Genomic DNA, 20,790 nt, shown 5'->3' on the forward strand with positions numbered 1-20,790 from the left:
CACGAGCGCGGGCGCGTCACTTCCGGGCGGGCTTTATTTACAGAGGCGGGGTGCGCGCCGCTCAGAGCGGCAGGTACAGCGAGTAGTCTGAGAGCGCCCAGCGGCGGGCGGGGCGGCCGGTGCGGCCGATCATGGGCAGCTTCTGCACGTAGCGGGAGGCCGGGCTGGGCCCGTAGGGCGCGGGGAAGGCAGTCTGGAAAAGGCGCCCGCGGCAGCGCCTCCCGGCCTGCCGCCCGGCGATGATAAACCGGAAGTGGGGGGCGCCGCGCGGGGCGAAGCGGCTCTTCTGGAAGACGTCGCGGGTGCCGGCGCCGGGACCTTGCTGCCGGGGCGCCCCCCGCGCTCGGTGCACACGCGGCAGCGGCCTGCTCTCAGAGGCGGTGGGCGCGGAAGCCGACGGGGGGCCGCCGCCGCCTCCTCGAGGGCTCTCGTCGCCCTGCGGGCTGACCATGGCGCTGACGGTCAGCTGGGGCATCTTCCGCACCGAGTCGGGGGCGGCGGCTGGCTCCTTCTTGTCCCCGGGCGGCCGCGGGGGCGTGGGGGCGGGCTGGCCTGTGCCGAAGCGAGTTGCCAGACTGTCACCGAAGAAGGCGTAGAGCTCCCGGTAGATGTCCGCCAGGGTCACCGAAGGAGAAGGATCCTCTGGCCCCGCGCCCCCTGGTGGCAGCGGGAGTCCAGACCCAAAGCCTGGCTCTGCACCGCCACCGGAGGGGGACTCTTGCAGGAGAAGGCTGTCCCAAGGCAGGTCGTCCGGACGCCGGCACCCCCTGCCGCTTTGGCCACTCCTGTTGGGCTCTGCTGCCTGGGCCTTCATCTTCAGCAGTCGCTCTACGGCCACCTGTAAGAGCAGGGGACTGCGATAGACAAGAACTGGGAGGAATCTGGGCCCACCAACTATTCCAAAGTAAGCCCGCTGAGTTGCTGACCTCAAATAGGGAAGGGGCTGGCACTCACCAGAATGGCTCCATAGACTTTGTGCCCATCTGCTTTGACCTGGGCATTAGATACTGAATAATCATCCAGCACAGCCTGCAGGTTTGTCCAGTAAGTGGACAGGTGTGGGTACAGAACTCGTTCTACTGCCTAAAAGAGAATGAATACAGTTAGCACCTCTTTGTTGCTTACTGCCTCTCAAGAACCCTTTCCCCTTAAAGACCGACTTTTATCTCTGATCCTAAACAAGGCTCAATCCTCCTAAATTCCCTGGATGGCATGTTCAACATTTATTGGGAACCTCCTGAATGCCCAAGCCTTTGGTAAGCACTAGGGATACAGACGGGGGACAAAAACACAATCAAAAGTGACCCCACTATCACTGTCATATGTGCCAAAGGCTAAGAGGGGCTAAATAATGTCTGTTGCTAACAACAAAGAAATTTACAGTTTGCACGCCACTATCTAGTACAAATACTGGCCCCACTTAGATGTACCTTGGGACTCAGTTCAGACCATCTGCACAAAAACCACCAATCAGAGACCTGGACTCCAATTATACAATTTTAAATCCTGTGATTAATTTTGGGGAAACCAATTAAGAATTCACAGAGGAAATGATGACATTTGTGATGAGCTTTGATGGATAAGGCAGAGTTCTTTGGTCATTCATCCCCAGCATAAACATTTGAAAATGTTGACAAAATTGTGAAATTCCTAGAAAAATGTAACTTATTGCTGACTCAAAAATAATATAAAAACTTAAATAATTCTGGCCAGGTGCAGTGGCTCACACCTGTAATCCTAGCTCTCTGGGAGGCCAACGCAGGCGGATTGCTTGAGGTCAGGAGTTTGAGACCAGCCTGAGCAAGACGAGACCACGTCTCTACTATAAATAGAAAGAAATTAATTGGCCAACTAATATATATAGAAAAAAAAAAACTTAGTCCCAGCTACTCAGGAGGCTGAGGCAGAAGGATCACTTGAGCCCAGGAATTTGAGGTTGCTGTAAGCTAGGCTGATGCCACGGCATTCACTGTAGCCTGAGCAACAAAGTGAGACTCTGTCTAAAAAAAAAAAAGAAATTAATTGACCAACTAAAAATATATATACAAAAAATTAGCCGGGCATGGTGGCGCATGCCTGTAGTCCCAGCTACTCAGGAGGCTGAAGCAGCAGGATCGCTTGAGCCCAGGAGATTGAGGTTGCTGTGAGCTAGGACACCATGGCACTCACTCTAGCCTGGGCAACAAAGTGAGACTCTGTCTCAAAAAAAAAAAACATTATATTCTAATAAAGAGTTTCGGTTTAAGACTATACCATGATCAAGGGGTAGGAGAGAGCCATAGGGAAAAAAAGACTATACTATGACCAAATTGAGTTTATCCTAGAATTGTAAAGATGGTTTACTATTAATACTAGAAAATCTATAATTAATCACATTGGCAGACAAAAGCAGAAAAACCTTATAATCATTTCAAAGGATGCGGGGAAAAAGCAATTGATAAAAGTTCAATATAAATTAATGATAAAACTAACAATACAAAGTAATTTTTTTTTAATTTTAGAGACAGAGTCACTCTGTCATGCAGGCTGAAGTGCACTGGCGCAATCATAGCTGACTGCAGCCTTGAACTCCTGGGCTTAAGCAATACTCTAACCTCAGCCTCCTAAGTAGCTGGCACTACAGCTGAGCACCACCACACCCAGCTAATTTTTAATTTTTTTGTAGAGATGGGAGTATTGCTGTGCTGTCAAGGCTAGTCTCAAAATCCTGGCCTCAAGCCAACAATCCCAACACTTTGGGAGGCTGAGGCGTATGATCATGGGAGGCCCAAAGTTGGAGGCCAACCTGTGCAACATAGCAAGAACATATCTCCACAAAATTTTTAAAAATAGCTGGGCATTGTGGCACTCACCTGTATTCCCAGAGACTTGGGAAGCTGAGGTGGGAACATTGCTTGAGCCCAGGAGTTTGAGGTTGCTGTGAGCTAGGCTGATGCCACGGCACTCTAGCCCAGGCAACAGGGCAAGACTCTGTCTCAAAAAAAAAAAAAAAAAAAAATTAAAGCTATCACTAAGCCTGGCCTAAAGCAAGAATTTAGTACATAGTGGCAGAAAGCATTTATCACTTTTATCATAAAAAACACACACATACTATTTTTCTAACACAACTAAGAGCTCTCATGGCTCTCTGTGAGAAAGGCCAGGGTCCTCACCTTCCAGCCAAGAGCATGTAGCCCCACCACAGCTCCATAGTGAGAGCAGAGAGGCCGCACAGGGTCTGTCAAGACCTTCTGCAGGGAGAGCAGGATCTGCTGATAGAGGCCACTTACAAGGTCCCCATGAGTCCTGTGGGAGGAATATTCAGTCAGGGAGGGGAATGAGACTTGGCACTGCCCACTGGGCACAAGACACAGCACACAAAGAGAACAGCATTTGTATGGCACACTAGGGTGTGGTGGGATTTATGAATGAGGCTGCCAAAGGTGACTGGCCCAGGAAGTGAGGGCTGAAGAACCAATACCTTGGATACCTTGTAATCCATTTCTAGAATCCCAGTGTGCCCACAAGGACACCAGCTAGGAACCTCTAGGGGAAGAGATTCCCCATCCTCTCAACACAGAAGCCAGAGGCTTCACCCCATCCCTCTACCCCAACCCACTCTGTTCTGCAGCAGTCCCACCCTCTGCTCCACTCTAGGCCCAGTGGCTACCAGAAAATGTGGCTGAGCAGGAGGGCAGCCCCATCCCGCAGAGTCCAGTGGTCATTCAGGGGGTTGATGGAGGCCGCCAGTGGCTCCAGGACACAGTAGAGGACACTGCCCACCAGGGAGCGGACATAGGGTCCCAGGCAGAGGTGTGGATTCCGAACCAGGCTCCGTGCCACCTGCAGAAGCCGGTGCAGCTGCTCCAGGTCATGGCTTACAGATTTTACCTATTGGTAGAAGAAGGTAGCTTAGGGGGATGTAAGCTAGTAAGGGGGCAGGCTGGAGCCCACCATTCTGACATCGCCTACCATGAGCCCTACACACTCCTGTATCAACTCCTCCCCACAAAACATTCTCCCTGCCCCAGCCTGGTCACTTACCCCACTGACCACATAAACAAAGTAAGGCAGGAGTGCTGCAATCTTGGAGTTCGTCTGCAAGTCCTGGAGAGCGACCTACAAGGAAGGGCCCAGACTGCACTGGATCCACCTGCCCTGAGTATAAACTGCCATTGTTCTGGAGGGCAGTTTAGCACCGTATTCACGTATTGTAATTTTAAATGTTCATATTCTTTGATCTAGCATTTCTACTTTTTTTTTTTTTTTTTTTTGAGACAGAGTCTCACTTTGTTGCCCAGGCTAGAGTGCCATGGCGTCAGCCTAGCTTACAGGAACCTCAAACTCCTGGGCTCAAGCAATCCTCCTGCTTCAGCCTCCCAAGTAGCTGGGACTACAGGAATGCGCCACCATGCCGGGCTAATTTTTTCTATATATATATTAGTTGGCCAATTAATTTCTTTCTATTTATAGTAGAGACAGGGTCTCACTCTTGCTCAGGCTGGTCTCGAACTCCTGAGCTCCAGCGATCCTCCCACCTCAGCCTCCCAGAGTGCTAGGATTACAGGTGTGAACCACTGCACCGGGCCCAGTAATTCTATAAATTTAACCCACAGAAACCCACTCGTACATATACCCACACATAGCATTATCTGTAATAACAAAAAAGTGAATAAATCTAAATATCCAACATATTTTTAATTCAGAAAAGCTGTAAAACAAGATGTTTAATATAATACCACTTAGATTTATACTAATAATAGTGTATACACAGAAAAAAAGGGGTGTGGAGGAATAGGATTATTTCTACTTTGTATGTCTTTATATGTACTTTTTATATATACTATATATACTTCTACAATAAACATATACTGGTATTACTTTTACAAGGAGAAAAAAAGAATAAAAGCCCTGAACCTCCACCACCCATGCCCTCCAAAGTCCTTTGGATAAAGATCTTTAGCCTATGGGCGCAGTGGCTCACGCCTGTAATACTAGCACTGTGGGAGGCTGAGGCGGGTGGATTGCTCAAGGTCAGGAGTTCAAAACCAGCCTGAGCGAGACCCCGTCTCTACCATAAAAATAGAAAGAAATTAATTGGCCAACTAATATATATATATATAAATCAGCCGAGCATGGTGGCGCATGCCTGTAGTCCCAGCTACTCGGGATGCTGAGGCAGGAGGATCGCTTGAGCCCAGGAGTTTGAGGTTGCTGTGAGCTAGGCTGACGCCACGGCACTCACTCTAGCCTAGGTAAGAAAGCGAGACTCTGTCTCAAAAAAAAAAAAAAAAAAAAAAAAGATCTTTAGCCTAGCAGGCATGAAATCAGACAACAGACTAGTGAGGAAGCAGCTCAGCTTCCAGGCCCACAGCCAGCCACCTGCACTGTGCCTGGGGAACAGGAGCCAAGTTTTTTTTTTTTTTTTTTTTTTTTTTGAGACAGAGTCTCGCTTTGTTGCCCAGGCTAGAGTGAGTGCCGTGGCGTCCTAGCTCACAGCAACCTCAAACTCCTGGGCTCGAGTGATCCTTCTGCCTCAGCCTCCCGGGTAGCTGGGACTACAGGCATGCGCCACCATGCCCGGCTAATTTTTTATATATATATCAGTTGGCCAATTAATTTCTTTCTATTTATAGTAGAGACGGGGTCTCGCTCTTGCTCAGGCTGGTTTTGAACTCCTGACCTTGAGCAATCCGCCCGCCTCGGCCTCCCAAGAGCTAGGATTACAGGCGTGAGCCACAGCGCCCGGCCAGGAGCCAAGTTTTGAAGGCAGGAACTTATGGTAGCAAGGTGCCTAATTTTGCAAGGGAAATAGCAGCAGCCAGACACGTGAAGACATGCAGCATGTAAACTCTCACGTGGGAACAGCCACATGATTGAGCAAACCACCAAACCAGCCCTCATCTGACTCTGTACAGGAGAGGACTGACTGTGGGTGGCATCCAGCAGGCCAGGCCCTCTGGATCCCAGAGGCTAAAGCAGCAGGGGCTGGTGTGAAGCCTAGGGACAAAAAGCTGAAGAGCAGGAGTCTCAAAGCAGCCTGGCTGGGCACCTGGCCCTGGCCCCTCTATTTTCCCTCTCTCCTTCCCGAGTCCAGACAAATGAAGGCTGCAATGTGGATGCTCCATTTGGCCCCAGTCAGTAGAAACCCCAGAGAGTGGGCTCTAGAATTAAGGTGTAGGGAGACTGATCACCTGAGCCCCCCACAGGAGGGCTAACCTTAGAACACCACACCCAGCTGAGAGCAGCTTCCACTCACCTCAGTCCATCAGTCTGGAGAGTACAGAAAATAGGCATGTTCAAGATCATGGGAGTTTAAAAGTTCAACTTTGTGCCCCCAACTTGAGCCCACTCCGCTCACCTTCATTAGCTGGGGATCATCCCCTAGCACAGCCCGAGTCACCTGCTGATAGTACTTGAGAAGGTCATCTGTCAGGGAGGACACGGCACTGGGCACTGTGAGAGGATGGGCAGGAAGTGGGAGGGGTGACAGCTGGCTCTCTTCCAGCCTCCCCAGCCTGCTACCCACAATCGCCACCCCCCACCCACATCCACAAGGAGCTATTCCGATGGGACAGCCAGGGCAGGGACCCCCACTGCTCAGCCCTAACCATGCAGCCTCTGCACATCTCTGTGCTCTATCCACTGGCTCCTACCCATCCTCTGCCACGTGGATTCCCACAAGCCTCAGGCTCTGTGAAGCTCTGCTCAGTATACTCTGGAGGTGAGATACCTCCTCCTCCCCTCAGGGACCCCGGCATGACACCAAGACTTCCATTCTAGCATCTAACACACCGTGTCATGACTGGTTACAGGTCTGGGCTCCCATCTCCAACTCCAAGCCCTCTAGGCAGGGACCAGTGCCCACTCAGGACATGGTACAAGGCAGGCACTAGTAAATGCTCGTCAGATGCAGGCCTAGAGGCACAGAGGCATTACCCTCAGCACCTAAGGGATCAAAGTCCATCCAGAGGGACCATTGCCTACACTACCCCTTACCTGATCCTAATTTTTTTTTTTTAAGACAGAGTCTTGCTCTGAGTTAGAGTACCATGGCATCATCACAGCCCTCACTGTAACCTCAAACTCCTGGGCTCAAGCAATCCTCCTACCTAAGCCTCCTGAGTAGTTGGGACTACAGGTACACACTACCATTCCTGGCTAATTTTTCTATTTTTTGTGGAGACGGGGTCTCACTATGTGGCTCAGGCTGGTCTGAACTCCTGACCTCAAGCAATCCTCCTGCCTTGGCTTCCCGGAGTGCTAGGATTATAGGCGTAAGCCACCCCATCTAGCACCCTTACCTGATCCTTGAGGTGCCAGGTTCCCTTTGCCATCCAAGTAGGAGACATGAACTAGAACCAGAGCAGAGAGATGTGTCGGCCTGGGGTTCTGGCCCTTGTAGCACCACCTACTCCAAGTTCTGCCCTTCCCTCCAGCCATCCCATCACCACTCCTCTGATGGCCCAGCTCTAATCCCCACCCCATGCAGGACCCTGGCAGCCACCTCTGACAGCCGTTTCAGCACAGCCTTTGGGGATGTTGGTGGCCAGGGCCAGCTCCACCAGGTTCACCTCTCGGTCCTCAGGAAAGTAGAGCTCACCCTCCCTGGCAGGGCGCAGGGGCAGTGCCTCCTGGGATCCATAACCACACACAGCCTAAGAAGAAAGAGGATTGGAGAGCAGCCTGAATCTAGGGAGGGAACAGGTAGCCAGAATCCAGGATGGGGCTCTACTGACCAGGACCTATGTTTACTATGTTTAAGAGAAGCACAGAGGACCCAACAGAAATGGGGGAAGCCTGGGGCTCAGAGCCACCATTTGGAACTTGGCTAGAACATCCAAGGCTCATTGAGTCAAGGGCTAGAACATCCAAGGCTCATTGAGTCCTCATGTAACTGCAGGGGTCCTGAGCCCCAGCTCCAAGCTGCTGGTCCTCCTCATTCTCACTCACCCAATTTTGAAAACTTACTACTCTCTTCTAAACATGACCTTCATCCCTTTACTCCTTGCCTCAGAATAACTATACTAGGACATCCTAACACCCACATTTTTGCTTGAACTCCTCTCTTACTCAGAATGCCCTCTTTACCTCTTGTCCTAATTTAAGCCAAGCTCAAGTTCTTCACCACCCTTTAAGGCCCAGCTCAAGTCCCACCTCTTCCAAAAAGACTTCCCTAACCTCCAGGGCCTCCTCTCCCTCTTTGCTGAACTCACAGCCCTGTGCACTGGGCCCAGCACCTGGCACCTGGCCTGCTCTTGCTGTGGCCAGGCTAGAGTGAGTGCTGTGGCATTAGCCTAGTTCACAGCAACCTCAAACTCCTGTGCCCAAGTGATCCACCTACCTCAGCCTTCCAAGTAGCTGGGACTACAGGCATGTGCCACCATGCCCAGCTAATTTTTTCTATATATTTTTAGTTGTACAGCTAATTTCTTTCTATTTTTAGTAGAGACGGGGTCTCGCTCTTGCTCAGGCTGGTCTCGAACTCCTGAGCTCAGACAATCTGCCCGCCTCGGCCTCCCAGAGTGCTAGGATTACAGGCGTAAGGCACCACGCCTGGCCTATGAGTCTGGTCTTCATGTCTCACCACATCACTGGCCCTGAACTGGATCCAGAGTAGAGTAGGCTCGTGCCACCTGAGCCCTCTGTGGCCTGCGCCCCACTCACCTCCACACTGCTCCATCTGAGGGCCCTATTGAAGTCTTCAACTGTCAGCTTCCGCCGTTTGGTGTGCTTCATGAACTGAGAGCTATTCTGGGAAGGAGGAACAGAAGCCAGAGTCAGGGATGGGGAGTAGGGGTGTGGAAACCCCTACGTGGGGTGGGCCAGACTTCGGAGAAGGCAAAGAGGACACCACATCCCCGCTCTGTGCCTCAGTTTCTCATGTGCAGAACGTGACTATCTATCTGCTCTTCCTGCCAACAGGGCTACTGTGAGGAGTACATGAGATGATGCCCAGCGAGCGCTTTGCTTGCTGGAAGCCCAGATGGCTACAAGGGGAACTCTGTAAAGGCGTGGAGTGCCTACACCGTATGCCCTCAAAGCACAGAGTAGGTGCCCAGTGTATGCTTGTTGAATCAAGCAGTGTGGGAGGAGATGGGTAAAAAGGCAGGGACAAGGAGAATTGGGGGTACTGGGGATTGAGGGAACATACCTGTGTGGCCTCCCTGAGACGGTAGCACACGTCCTCTGCAAGCAGGGCTGCCACCTCATCACTCAGTTCTAGGCCTGTGCTCTCTGCCATGAGCCGGACCGACTCCCGAGGGATCTCCACAAAGCGCCGCTCTTCTCGCTCCGACATGGCCCCAGTGGAGCTGGGAGTTGGAAGGGAATGTTAGAAATGCTAACTCCATCTCTCCCAGGAGAGTGACTCAAAACACATGATCCTCCAAACCAGTCTTGCTGCTCTTGCTGCAGAGTTCCTGAACAAGGAGCTCTAAGCACCAGGTGAGGAAACTGAGGCAGATGGGCAGAGAAGGAAACACACTGGCCAGTGGGCAGACAACAGTGAAGCCAGAGAAAGCACCTGACCTTAGGGTTCACAGAGGTAGGCCCCAGCCTTGCCCTGTCCCTTACTATGTAAATTTGGCCAGGACGTTCATCAGTCTGAGCTCTAAGTTGTAAAACCAGCTTAATAATCCCTGCCCCTTCTAACTTGTAGGATTGCTGCGAGGATAAAATGAGATGAAGTATGAGAAAGTAAGGGACTAGAATAGTACACCAACGGAAAGGGTCACCACCGTCAATTATAAACAAAAATGTTATGTCTTCTTCCAATTCTTACTATAGCCACTATTCACTACACTTTCATGAAAACACTACTTTTATTCTGACATTCCCTTGCTCAAAAATCTTCAATACTGCTTACAAAAAGAAAGTTCAAATTCCCAGTTCAAATTCACATTCTGCATTTGGCCCCAAATCCCCTCAGCTATTGAACCTGAGCCCTCTTCCCCACAGAACCAGCCAGTGTCTTCCAGCCTCGTCTATGACCCATCATCAGGCCTTGCTCAGGCTTGCTCCCTCCCCGTCTCTGATGTCTTCTGTTCCAAATGCCATCTGGGACTGTCACATGCCCATGTGTATGGTCTTCCCCAGTTTGGCTGCAAGGCCTAAATGTGTGAACCTGTTCTGTTCACAGAATATGGCAGAATAAGAACCCAACAAAAGCAGCAGCTGGCGACTGACTCCAACAATGCACACCACCACTGGCAAGTAGGCTCACACATGCCAAAGTGAGGCACCAGCACCACCGGCAGCAAGGCCCAGCTCCACAATGACCCACGTCCCTAGATCCAATGGACATCCTACCAGGTCTTTCCACAGCATTCCTACCAATGGCTCCCCACTGCTTCTGGAATAAATAGCTCCAGGGGCTCTGCATATGCTGCCTACTTCTGCGACACCTCTTACACCTCTTACCATGCTCTCTCTTGTGTTCTGCATTCCCACCTGTGGCCTCCCTTCATTTCCTCAAAAACACTTATTTTAGGACCTTTGTACATTCTGTTTCCTCTGCTTGGTGCTCTCTCCTCCTAGTCCTGCACCCCCAATCCCTTTATCCAGCGAACTCCTACTCGCTCCTTCAGCTCTCAGTGCAAATGTGACTTGCTCAGGGAAGTCTTCCCAGATCCCCTAATGTCCCCATACTCTGCCTTCGAAACAGTTATAAAAGTTTGCAATTATATATTTGTGTACCTTTTTGATTAACACCTACTGCCCCACGAGACTGTAAGCCCCCGGCCAGCAAGGGACCATGTCTGTTTGCTCACCTTTGCATACCCAGTGTCCAGCACAGTGTCAATACATAATACACCCTTAATAAACACTTGCTGAAAACGAATAGCGCTATGCTTAAAGCACTGAGCTAAGTGCTTTATATGGGTTACCTCATTGTATCTTCATCAATAAATAATTACGTATATTGTCTATTTTACAGGCAAGGAATTCAAAGCTCAGAGACATTAAATGTTACATGACTTGTCCAAGATCATCCAGTAAGCAGCACTAAGTCAAGTAGGGAGCAGGAACTCAAACCCTTGTTCCTGATCATCACACTACACGACATTCAGGAGCGGCCAACTGTGTGGAGAACAAGGCCTGAATCTCAGCCTAAAGACTCAGCGTTGGCAATGCCCACCACTCAGTGACCCCAGACCCGCTAACAGATTTTGCTAAAGTGCAGTTTCCGGCTCTGTAAAATGGAAGCATTAACTCTTGCGCACGCAGAAGGTGCGGAGCCAGTTTCCCTATTATGTGCCCATATTAAGACCTCACAAAGTCCACACTCTAACTAAGGTCTCCCCCTCCTCAGCCTGCTCTCCTCCGCGTCCTCAGCCACTAGTCGCACCGGTAAGGAAGCGTGGGAACTGGCCTCTGCAGGTCTCGGGGATGCGCATCCTCCCACCCAACCTCGCTCGCCCCAGACCCAGAGGGGGTGGGGTAGAGAAGGTCAGGGGTCACCGAACTTGGGTCACGTGGTCAGCGAAGGGGCGGGCTCCCGCGGAGTGGGCGCCGAGGCTGGTGAGTGAGCGGCCCGCAGAGGGAGAGGGAGTCCCTGAACTCAGGCAAGGCCTCCTCACCTGAGAGCTCTGGCGCGGAGAAGGCGGCTAGCGAGACGCCAGCGGCGGCAGCAGCTCCCACTCCACCAGCTCACGCTAATTCCCTCGCTCGGAGCCCAGGCCACGCCCTCCACGAGCACAACCAATTACTGGGCGCCTTGCGAGGTTCCCGCCCTCCAGTAGGCTTCCCGCTACGTAATTGGCCAATGCGAACCGTGCGGTAAAGAACCTGTCAGGGTCATGTGACGCTAAAGAGTCGCGCTTCTTAAAGCAACAGTTCTTGCTAATTTTGCGAGTAGGTGTGTATGCTTTGGCATACGTTTAATATGTATATTCTCTAGGAAAGCATCCCCACACCCTTGGCCTCGTCGGCTCCTGGAGTTTCCTAGCATTTGCATTTTCGCGACTTTGGTCAGGCTTAGTTTTCCTACTCAACCTACCTGTCCAACATCACTTGCCACTTCCCCTTCCGGAAGGGATAAATGGGGCTCTGGGTGGGTGTTCTCTGCAAGCCAGGGGGACTTCTGACCAGACCGAACACTCCGTGCAAGCTTGGGACTCCAGGCTCGGCACCTCTGCTCATTCGGCACCTACCTCGTATCCTGCCCATGCCCGTCTAGTGAACCAAATATAAGCCCTCACCTGCCTTGCGGACTTCCATGACTGTTTCGCGCGCACAGTACACAGACGGCTCTTTCTGTAACTCACTGCAACAGCAGCGACTTGGGCTGTTCTCAGTTGATGAGCAATGGGTTTAGTGAGTAAAGCATGGTATTTGGAGTGAGACCGACCTGGGTTCAAATTCTGACACTGCCTTTGGACATATTACCTAACCACAATTTCCCCCATCTACAAAATGGGATAATAGGGTAATAACGTCCACTTCACAGAGAAGTTATAGATTACATGAGATGTCTGTGAAAGCACCTGGCAGAAATGGAAGTTAAATTTTCCTTCCCTCACACATCATGAGGCACACAGTGAATTCCTTTATGTTCATCAACGATGGGGTAGTTTGTTCTGGGCTATTCATTACAGAAGGGAGCTTTCTCTACAGGGGAGCATGAATGTATACATTCTCTCCCTTCCTCCCTCTCAGGGCTAGAAAATCCTCTGGGACCTGAGCTGGGAAAGCCAGATGGATGCTACTGGGGTTGCCATGGCAACTCCACCTGAAACTCTGACCCTGCTCTCTTCCCGTCACTTTCAGAATGACAGAGTGGTTTCAATGCTTGGACTCTGAAATGTCTTCCCACCTATGTGTTAAGGGAAGGAGGGAAGCCCTTCTGAGGTCAGAGTTCAAAATCAGTTCAGCCAGATCTGGGATCCTGGCCGATCTCCTTGCTAAGGTTTACTTATCTGGACAGCCACTGGCAAACTTGGAAACACAAGAGTATGGAGAAAGGAAGGCCCTAGGACTGCCAGGCACTGTCAGATGTAGTGAAGATGTATCCAACCCGTCTGAGGCTTATTTATCCCCAACTTGAGTGGAGGCAGGGACCAGGGAGGGCAGTAATGAGACTCCCATGGCGACAAATGAGAGAGAGGTAGCTACTGCTCACTCCCTCTAGACACTAAGTGCCTGGCCTGAACTATGATGGCTTTCGAATCGGACTGTACACACACACACAAAAATAGCTACACTGCTCACTAGCTGAGTGAACACAGGCACATTAGTTCACCTCTCTGACCTGTTTGATCATCTGCAAAGATAGAGAAATTAATTCATGGAACTGTAGTGAAGATTCTGGAATGTATATGAAGGATTTAGCATGTTGCCAGCACCCACCTGCTGATGCTTCTTCTCTGTGCATCAGTCTCTTCCTTCCAGGCTTGGTGTTTTGTTTTGTTTTGAGACAGAGTCTCACTGTTGCCTGGGCTAGAGTGCCATGGCATCAGCCTAGTTCACAGCAACTTCAAACTCCTGGGCTCAAGCAATCCTTCTGCCTCAGCCTCCTGAGTAGCTGGGACTACAGGCATGCACCACCATGCCCAGCTAATTTTTTATATATATATATTTCTAGTTGGCCAATTAATTTCTATTTTTTTTAGTAGAGACGGGGTCTCACTCTTGCTGAGGCTGGTCTCGAACTCCTGAGCTCAAAGTGATCCACCTGGCCTCGGCCTCCCAGAGTGCTAGGATTACAGGTTTTGAGCCACTGCACCCAGCCCAGGCTTGGTGTTACTTCTGGGTTATCATGTACACAAGTTACAAATAGGTGATTCCACTTAAGAACTTGGGAAGAATTTTACTCCCAGCAAGACACACGGTATTTAAAGGATAGGAAAAATTCTACAACCTGTGCAACCAACTCATATTATGTGGAGTGGTATCTAGATAACTGTAACATTGTTTGCATTGGAAAATTCACTGCAAATCCAGCAAAGAAATTTTTCTGGATTCAACAAACTTTGAAAACCTAGCACAGTGCCAAAAATGGATGCATTGAATATACAATTTTATCAATAAAATTTCAATTAAAAAGCATGTTATAGGCTGGGCGTGGTGGCTCACACCTGTAATCCTAGCAGTCTGGAAGGCCGAGACGGGAGGATTGCTTGAGGTCAGGAGTTCAAAACCAGCCTGAGTGAGACCCTGTCTCTACTAAAAATAGAAAGAAATTAATTGAGCAACTAAAACTATATATACAAAAAATTAGCCGGGTATAGTGGCACATGCCTGTAGTCCCAGCTACTTGGGAGGCTGAGGCAGGATAGCTTGAGCCCAGGAGTTTGAGGTTGCTGTGGGCTAGGCTAACGCCTGGGCACTCACTCTAGCCTGGGCAACAAAGCGAGACTCTGTCTTCAAAAAAAATGTTATATAATAAAAGATGAAGACAATGAAGAGGTACCATGCAAGTGGTGCATGTCTATCCCAGCTAATTGGAGGCTGAAGCAAGAAAATCACTTGAGCCCAGGAGTTCAAGGCTGCAGTTAGCTATAATGATACCACTGCACTTCAACCTAGGTGACAGAGAGAGACACTCTAACAAAATATGAAGTATGAATAAGAATTTGAAGGAATAACCTGCTGTCTGTCTAGGAGTGGTGATGGAAAGAGGAAGGGAATCACATTTAAGTGCCTCTTTTACCGTGTTCCAGGCATCATCCTAGATGATTCACCTTATCAGGGTTTCTAGATCTCAGCACGATTAACATTCAGGGTCAGGTAGTTCTTTGCTGTGAGGGACTGTTCTTGCACATTGTAGTATGTTTAGCAGGATTCTTAGCCTCTACTCACTAAAAGGCAGTAGCATGCCCCTGCCAGTCGTGACAACCAAAAATGTTTCCAGTCATTGCCAAATGTCATCAGGGGCCAACACCAGCCCAGTTCAGATGCTTTTTTTTCTCACTATGTAGCCCAGGCGGAGTGTAGTGGCAATACACACAATACAGGCCCAATGATATTACAGTATACCACAACCTCAAATTCCTGGACTCAAGCGATTCTCCCACATTAGCCTCCCAAGCAACTGGGACTACGGGTGCACACCACTGCACTCAGCTCTGATGTGCATTATTATATGTACTTTATAATAATTATAATTAACAACTGGGAACCTATCATGGGCCAGGCTTTATGCTAGCCAATTTAATACATGATCTGTGATACAAAGAGGGTTTCCTGCCCATTTTACAATAAGGAAACAGGTCACCCAGCTAAAATGGAAGCCAGCTCTGTATCAATTCATATACCATGTTTTCTTGCTTTCTACTACACAGCTCCACTTCCCAAGTCAGTCAAGGAAATCTGGTGGGGTGGAGACCATAACTGAACTGAGATTTGATAGATTAGTAGATAGCAAGTGGACAAACTGGGAAAGGGCATTCCAAGGTAGACAAATAGTATTGCAAAGATATAAGTGTGAGGGAACAATAGCATGTTTGTTTAATCTTGTAGGTATTTCATGTATTTTTGTGTTACCCTACCTAGATTATGGGCACATCTAGTTAGAGTAACACCTTTCACATCTTCAGTTCAGTTTAATATACTGATTAATTAGCAAATAAAGGACCCTGTGTTTATATGCCCATCAAAGGAAGGGCTACGTTAGGACCTCATAATCTGTATCATTATTAGACTCTTGTTTTTCTCTATCTATTGTCTCCGCTCCCCTCTTTCCCAATTATACTCTTGGTTACTTTTTTTAAAGAGATGAAGTCTCACTATTTTGCCCAGGCTGGTCTTGAACTCCTAGCTTCAAGTAGTCCTCCAAAGGCATAAGCTACTCTTGGTTATTTTTAAGGGCAGGGGAAGGCAAACACTCTGGAACTAGATTAGGATTCAGAATGGCACCAATGATGGTATCATTTGCTGAAAGCTGAAGACCCAACATAAGAGCCTTGCCTTCTATGAGGTCAACTTTAGACAGTGGCAAACAGGTTAGTCAAGACCCATGGGTAGCTGAGGCTAGTCATCAGGCTAAGGAGAAGCAGGGCTAGTGAGCAATAGACCCCACAGCGTTTTTAAAAAAAGAGCTGCTCCTACCAGAAAAAGATAACACTTCCATGAGAACTAAGAACACTTTATGGTGAAAACACATAGTCAAAAAGCTGGGAGCAGCAGCTAAGCCAAAGGAGTGCCAGATGTCTTCTGGGGACAAGGTACCTTCCTTGCCTCCCTAACAGCAGCCAGACTGGGCCTCTGGACAACACAGTAAATGTGACAGTTATACTTCCTAGATTAGGACTCAAGGTAGGAGGCCCCCGTGCTCAGCTCACAAGCCCTGGGAAAACAGAAAAAGCACATCAGTTAGAGTTTGGAGGCAACCACAACCATGTACTTCCCATCCCAAGGGCAGGGCACATGTCCTGGATCTTCCAAGCAGACAGCATGAAAGTTCTTACATTTCTGACTCAGGCATTAAATCCTGTATCTGCTCCCCACCCCCACATACCCCTTCTCCCAGGCAATGGCCCTGGCAGGTACAATCAGGCACTCACCCAAGTAATCGTCCATCAGGGAGCCAATAGCAAACTGCAGGAGGGAAGGCAAAAAGGAAATGGAGCCAAGGCAAGCACAGAACCATCCTTCTCCCCGCAACCCCAGGCCTTTGGCCCGCCCATCCCTTCTTCCTGGCAGAAGAGCATAAAATCCCCAGAAACTGTATGTGGCAAAAAAACAACAGCTCTCAGCTCTGCCTGGTACAGGCGGGAAGGCAGGAAGAGACTCACGATGTCATTCTTGTCTACACGGGTCCCCACAATCTTCAAGCGGATCTCATCATCCTGCTGAATCACAATGTCCTGGGGAGAGGAAGGAACAGTGTAGAGATGCTCCTTCACTTACAATGGAATTACTTCCTGATAACCAAATGTACTGAATGCATGTCAGCTTGCCACCATCAAAGTCGAGAAACCATAAATCAAACCATTGTAAATTGGGGACCGGCTGTGCTCCGACCCAGGCCAATATTCTCCCTCACAGTGGCCGACTCTTTCCTCCCTCTCACTGACTTCTTCCTGACCACTCACCTCATCCACTGTCTTGTAACATGGTGGGTTGGAGTTAGGATCAAACTCCATCTCTGATGGGATGGACTGAAAGGAAAGTGAGACTGGGTCAGCACTTTAAATGGATGTTTCAATAGATGGCCGTGAATGGGTGCGCTTAGCCCTACTCAGAATGCCTAGACTTACGTGTCGGGAGATGAAGCAAGACATGGGCCCAATTTCTGTGAAGAGTCCAACCTAGAAGAAAAACGAGTGATCTTGCTTTTTATATTGCCCCTCTAAGCTTCCCACTTTTATCTGATTCCTAATAATATTATTCATGTTTTGAAACTAATCTGAATTGTAGCTTTTTTTCATTTCACTTTCTTTTTTTGAGACAGGGTCTTACTCTGTCACCCAGCCTGGAGTGCAGTGCCATCATTGCTCACTACAACCTCAAACTCCTGGGGTCAAGAGATCTTGTCTCAGCCTCCTGAGTAGCTGCCTACCATGCCTGGCTAAGTGTTTTTGTAAAGACAGGGTGTCACTGTTGCTCAGGCTAGTCTCAAATTCCTGGCTTCAAGTGATCCTCAAGCCTTGGCCTACCAAAGTGCTAGTATTACAGGCGAGTCACTGCGGCCAGCCTCTCTCTCTCTCTCTTTTTTTAGAGATGGGGGTCTCACTATATCACCCAGCTGGTCTCAAACTCCTGGGCCCAGGTGGTTCTACCACCCTAGCCTCCCAAGTAGCTGAGATTACAGACTTCAACCACTGCACCTGGCTTCTCTCTTTTTTAATCTTTCATTTTATTTATTTATTTATTGAGACAGAGTCTCGTTTTGTTGCCCAGGCTAGAGTGAGTGCCATGGCATCAGTCTAGCTCACAGCAACCTCAAACTCCTGGGCTCAAACAATCCTACTGCCTCAGCCTCCCGAGTAGCTGGGACTACAGGCATGCGCCACCATGCTCCGCTGATTTTTTCTATATATATTAGTTGGCCAATTAATTTATTTCTATTTATAGTAGAGACAGGGTCTCGCTCTTGCTCAGGATGGTCTTGAACTCCTGAACTCAAGTGATCCTCCCACCTTGGCCTCCCAGAGTGCTAGGATTACAGGCGTGAGCCACCGCGCGCGGCCTAATCTTTCATTTTAAATTAAGTAAATATATGCCATGATTTATGATCGTGCCACTGTACTCCAGCCTGAGCAATAGAGCATGGACTCCCATCTTGAAAGAGAAGGAAGAAAGGAAAGAGAGAAAGAGAGGCCAGGCATAGTGGCTCATGCCTGTAATCTTAACACTCTGGGAGGCTGAGGTGGGAGGATCACTTGAGTTCAGGAGTTCAAACCATCCTGAGCAAGAGCAAGACCCTGTCTCTACTTAATTAGCCGAGAATGGTACCACACGCTTGTAGTCCCAGCTACTCAGGAGGCTGAGGCAGGAGAATCGTTTGAGCCCAAGAGTTTGAGATTGCAGTGAGCTAGGCTAATGCCACAGCACTCTAGCTCAGGTGACAGAGTGAGACTCCATCTCAATAAAAACAAGAGAGAGAAAGAAAGGGAAAGAGAGGGAGAGAAAGGCAAGAAAGAAAAGAAGGAAAGCAATTAAGCGAATACAATAAAGAGCTTAGGCCTGGAACTTGTTAGTCCAAGATTTGAACACTTGTTGACCACATAACCTTGATCAGTACACTTAAGTTCTCTAAGCTTCGGTTTCTGTAGAAAAGGATAGAAGTGGCTGGGCATGGTGGCTCATGCTTGCAATCCCATCTACTTGGGAAGGTGAAGAGGGAGGATCACTTGACCCCAGGGGTTCAGGGCTGCAGTGAGCTATGACTGTGCCACTGCACCCCAGCCTGAACAACAGAGCAAGACCCTGTCTCAAAAGGGGGAAAAAAAAAAGAGACAGAAGTACACCCACCTTACAATCATTGTGAGGCCTTGCTCATTACCTGGCCCACAGTAACTACTCAATCAATGCATACTTCCCTCATTATGAATATTATTTTCGACTCCCTTGACCCTTGAGTTAGGCAGGGCAAGATTACCACGTAATTTGACAGGTGAGGAAAGTTAAGCACAAGTGACTTAACCAAAGGCACAGAGTCAAGCCAGGATCCAACCCAGTCCTTCCTAGACTGCCTTCCCTATGTATGGTCTCACCTTGTTGACCTGAGTGACAACAGCATCCACGACCTCCCCTTTAAAGGGCCGGAAAACAATGGCCTTGTACTTAACTGGATAAAGGACAAAGCCTCGGCCTGGCTGGATCACACCAGCACCGATATTGTCGATGGTGGTAACAGCAATTACAAAGCCATACCTGGGAGAAGGATGAGAAAGAGAATGGACTGTGGGTGAAAGAGCCTCTAAAGCCACCTGCAACAAAAGTCACTGAGCTTCAGAAGCAGGGGGAAGCAAAAGTAGTAGATAGCACCTCTGTCCCCGGAGGACTTAATGACCAGAAGACAGGGCACAGATCAATATCTATAAGGCCAAATGCTGCTCTGGTAATTTTACAATAAATCCCCTATAAGGCTGCAGTCCTTGAACCAACAGACTTCAATCTTTGGGAGGCTTCAGAATTATCTTATTAAAATGCAGATTTTCATGCCTGCCCCCAGAGTGTCTTGATTCTGTAGCAAATAATAAGGCTCAGGAACCTGCATGTTCAAAAACCGCCCCAGGGTATTCTGAGGCTGGTGGCCCAAGGACCCCACTGCCCTGGACAGTGAGTCCTCACTCATTAATCCTCTTCCCTCTTCCTAGAACTCTCAATATGCTTTCTCTGGTCATTTGTTCAGAAACAGAGGCCCATGATGTGCTATGCCGGTCCCTGGGTACAGGAGATAGAGAAAACAAGCAGAATCACAGGAGAGCATAAAGAGGAACAATGATTAGACTGTGAGCTCCACAAGGGTTGGCCTCCTGTTCACTGCATGTTCCCAGAGCCAAACATAGGACCTGGAATGCAGCAGGAGTCTTAAAAATGTTTGTGGAGTAAATAAATGAATGGCCTCAGCTGAAGGATGTCTTATTATCCAGCATTCACGAGGGCGCCATGGGAACCCAAAGCAGGAAGCAGTTAGCTGCTTGGGGTGCCTGGGAGGGTGAGAGGGTACCCAAGAGTCGGCGCTAGGACCCTGCAGGATGAGTGGGAGCTGGGGAAGGGTTGCAGATATAGCCCCCGTGCGCATCCGCACCGATCAGACGGTGTGGTTGGCGCGGTACTCACTTCCCCGTGCAGGTCCCCTCCACCTCGGTGAAGAGCTTCTGCTTCACCGTGTTGAGCAAGTTGGGGCCAAAGTAGCGCGGGTGCAGCAGGATCTCGTGCTCCAGGGAGATCTGCGGGGGAAAGTGGCATGTAGACCAGGCCAGGTTAGGTTATGGGGCGAGAAGCGGCCCCTAGCCCCGGCGCTGGTCTAGCTCCTTTCTACCCGGCCCGTGCCGCCACCCGGTTCCCTGCTCACGTGGTAGAACATCTTCCCGGAGTAGGCTGGAAATCAGAATCCACACCTCCCACGGCCCCTAGTTTCTACCGGAAATACATGCAGCCGACCCTACCCAATTTCCGGGCCTGCAACGGCGAAGAGGGCGGGACCCCACCTTTTCCGAGGGTCTGATTGGGCCTCGCTCTCATAGGCGGAGAACCGAAAAGCTCCGCCCTCCCACCGCGCCCACCGGCCGTCATACTGCCGATCCCGGTAACTTAACTTTAATATACGTTCAGTAAATACTTTTAACGGAATTAATTAGTGAAAGATAACATAAGTAAAGCGCTTTAACAGAGTGCATTCATTCAGCAAATAAAGAC

The 20,790-nt window shown here is 49.4% G+C and overlaps 2 protein-coding genes across 4 annotated transcripts; both read right to left on the reverse strand.

Annotated features, from left to right (window-relative positions):
* Positions 1-16: 16 nt before the first annotated feature.
* On the reverse strand, positions 17-11,653 carry TAF6L (TATA-box binding protein associated factor 6 like). 2 transcript variants are annotated; one of them, XM_012778191.3, is made up of 11 exons: positions 11,562-11,653; positions 9,134-9,293; positions 8,647-8,733; positions 7,487-7,637; positions 7,284-7,334; positions 6,341-6,435; positions 4,024-4,098; positions 3,650-3,870; positions 3,153-3,285; positions 955-1,083; positions 17-838 (listed from the first exon to the last, which is right to left on the reverse strand). In XM_012778191.3, exons 2-11 carry the CDS (start codon positions 9,278-9,280, stop codon positions 62-64), a joined length of 1,866 nt encoding a protein of 621 aa, XP_012633645.1. In that variant the 5' UTR covers positions 9,281-9,293; positions 11,562-11,653; the 3' UTR covers positions 17-61. The 2 variants fall into 2 exon arrangements, with proteins under 2 accessions (XP_012633645.1, XP_012633646.1); XM_012778192.3 differs by lacking the exon at positions 11,562-11,653 and adding an exon at positions 11,330-11,500.
* Positions 11,654-16,050: 4,397 nt separating this feature from the next.
* POLR2G (RNA polymerase II subunit G) lies at positions 16,051-20,582 on the reverse strand. Of its 2 annotated transcripts, none has more exons than XM_076001808.1 (8): positions 20,447-20,582; positions 20,212-20,321; positions 19,215-19,299; positions 17,181-17,231; positions 17,016-17,081; positions 16,716-16,787; positions 16,485-16,518; positions 16,051-16,267 (listed from the first exon to the last, which is right to left on the reverse strand). In XM_076001808.1, the coding sequence occupies exons 1-8, from the start codon at positions 20,456-20,458 to the stop codon at positions 16,254-16,256; spliced, it is 444 nt and encodes a 147-aa protein (XP_075857923.1). In that variant the 5' UTR covers positions 20,459-20,582; the 3' UTR covers positions 16,051-16,253. The 2 variants fall into 2 exon arrangements, with proteins under 2 accessions (XP_075857923.1, XP_012633657.1); XM_012778203.3 differs by having other exon boundaries at positions 19,140-19,299; positions 20,447-20,580.
* Positions 20,583-20,790: the final 208 nt, after the last annotated feature.

This window comes from Microcebus murinus, chromosome 4 (assembly GCF_040939455.1).
Source record: "Microcebus murinus isolate Inina chromosome 4, M.murinus_Inina_mat1.0, whole genome shotgun sequence".
Classification (NCBI taxonomy): Eukaryota; Metazoa; Chordata; class Mammalia; order Primates; family Cheirogaleidae; genus Microcebus; species Microcebus murinus.

Bases quoted from the DNA above. Each gene is read 5' to 3' on its own strand.
- POLR2G (XM_012778203.3), bottom strand. The intron at 19,300-20,211 runs GTGAGTACCGCG...TCCTTCTCCCAG, and splicing joins GAGGGGACCTGCACGGGGAA to GTATGGCTTTGTAATTGCTG. The intron at 17,082-17,180 runs GTAAGTCTAGGC...CTTTCCTTTCAG, and splicing joins CTTGCTTCATCTCCCGACAC to TCCATCCCATCAGAGATGGA.
- TAF6L (XM_012778191.3), bottom strand. From the start codon at position 9,280: ATGTCGGAGCGAGAAGAGCGGCGCTTTGTGGAGATCCCTCGGGAGTCG. The intron at 7,335-7,486 runs GTGGCTGCCAGG...CTCTGGTTCTAG, and splicing joins TGCTGAAACGGCTGTCAGAG to TTCATGTCTCCTACTTGGAT. The intron at 6,436-7,283 runs GTAAGGGTGCTA...ATCCTCTCACAG, and splicing joins CCTGGCACCTCAAGGATCAG to TGCCCAGTGCCGTGTCCTCC.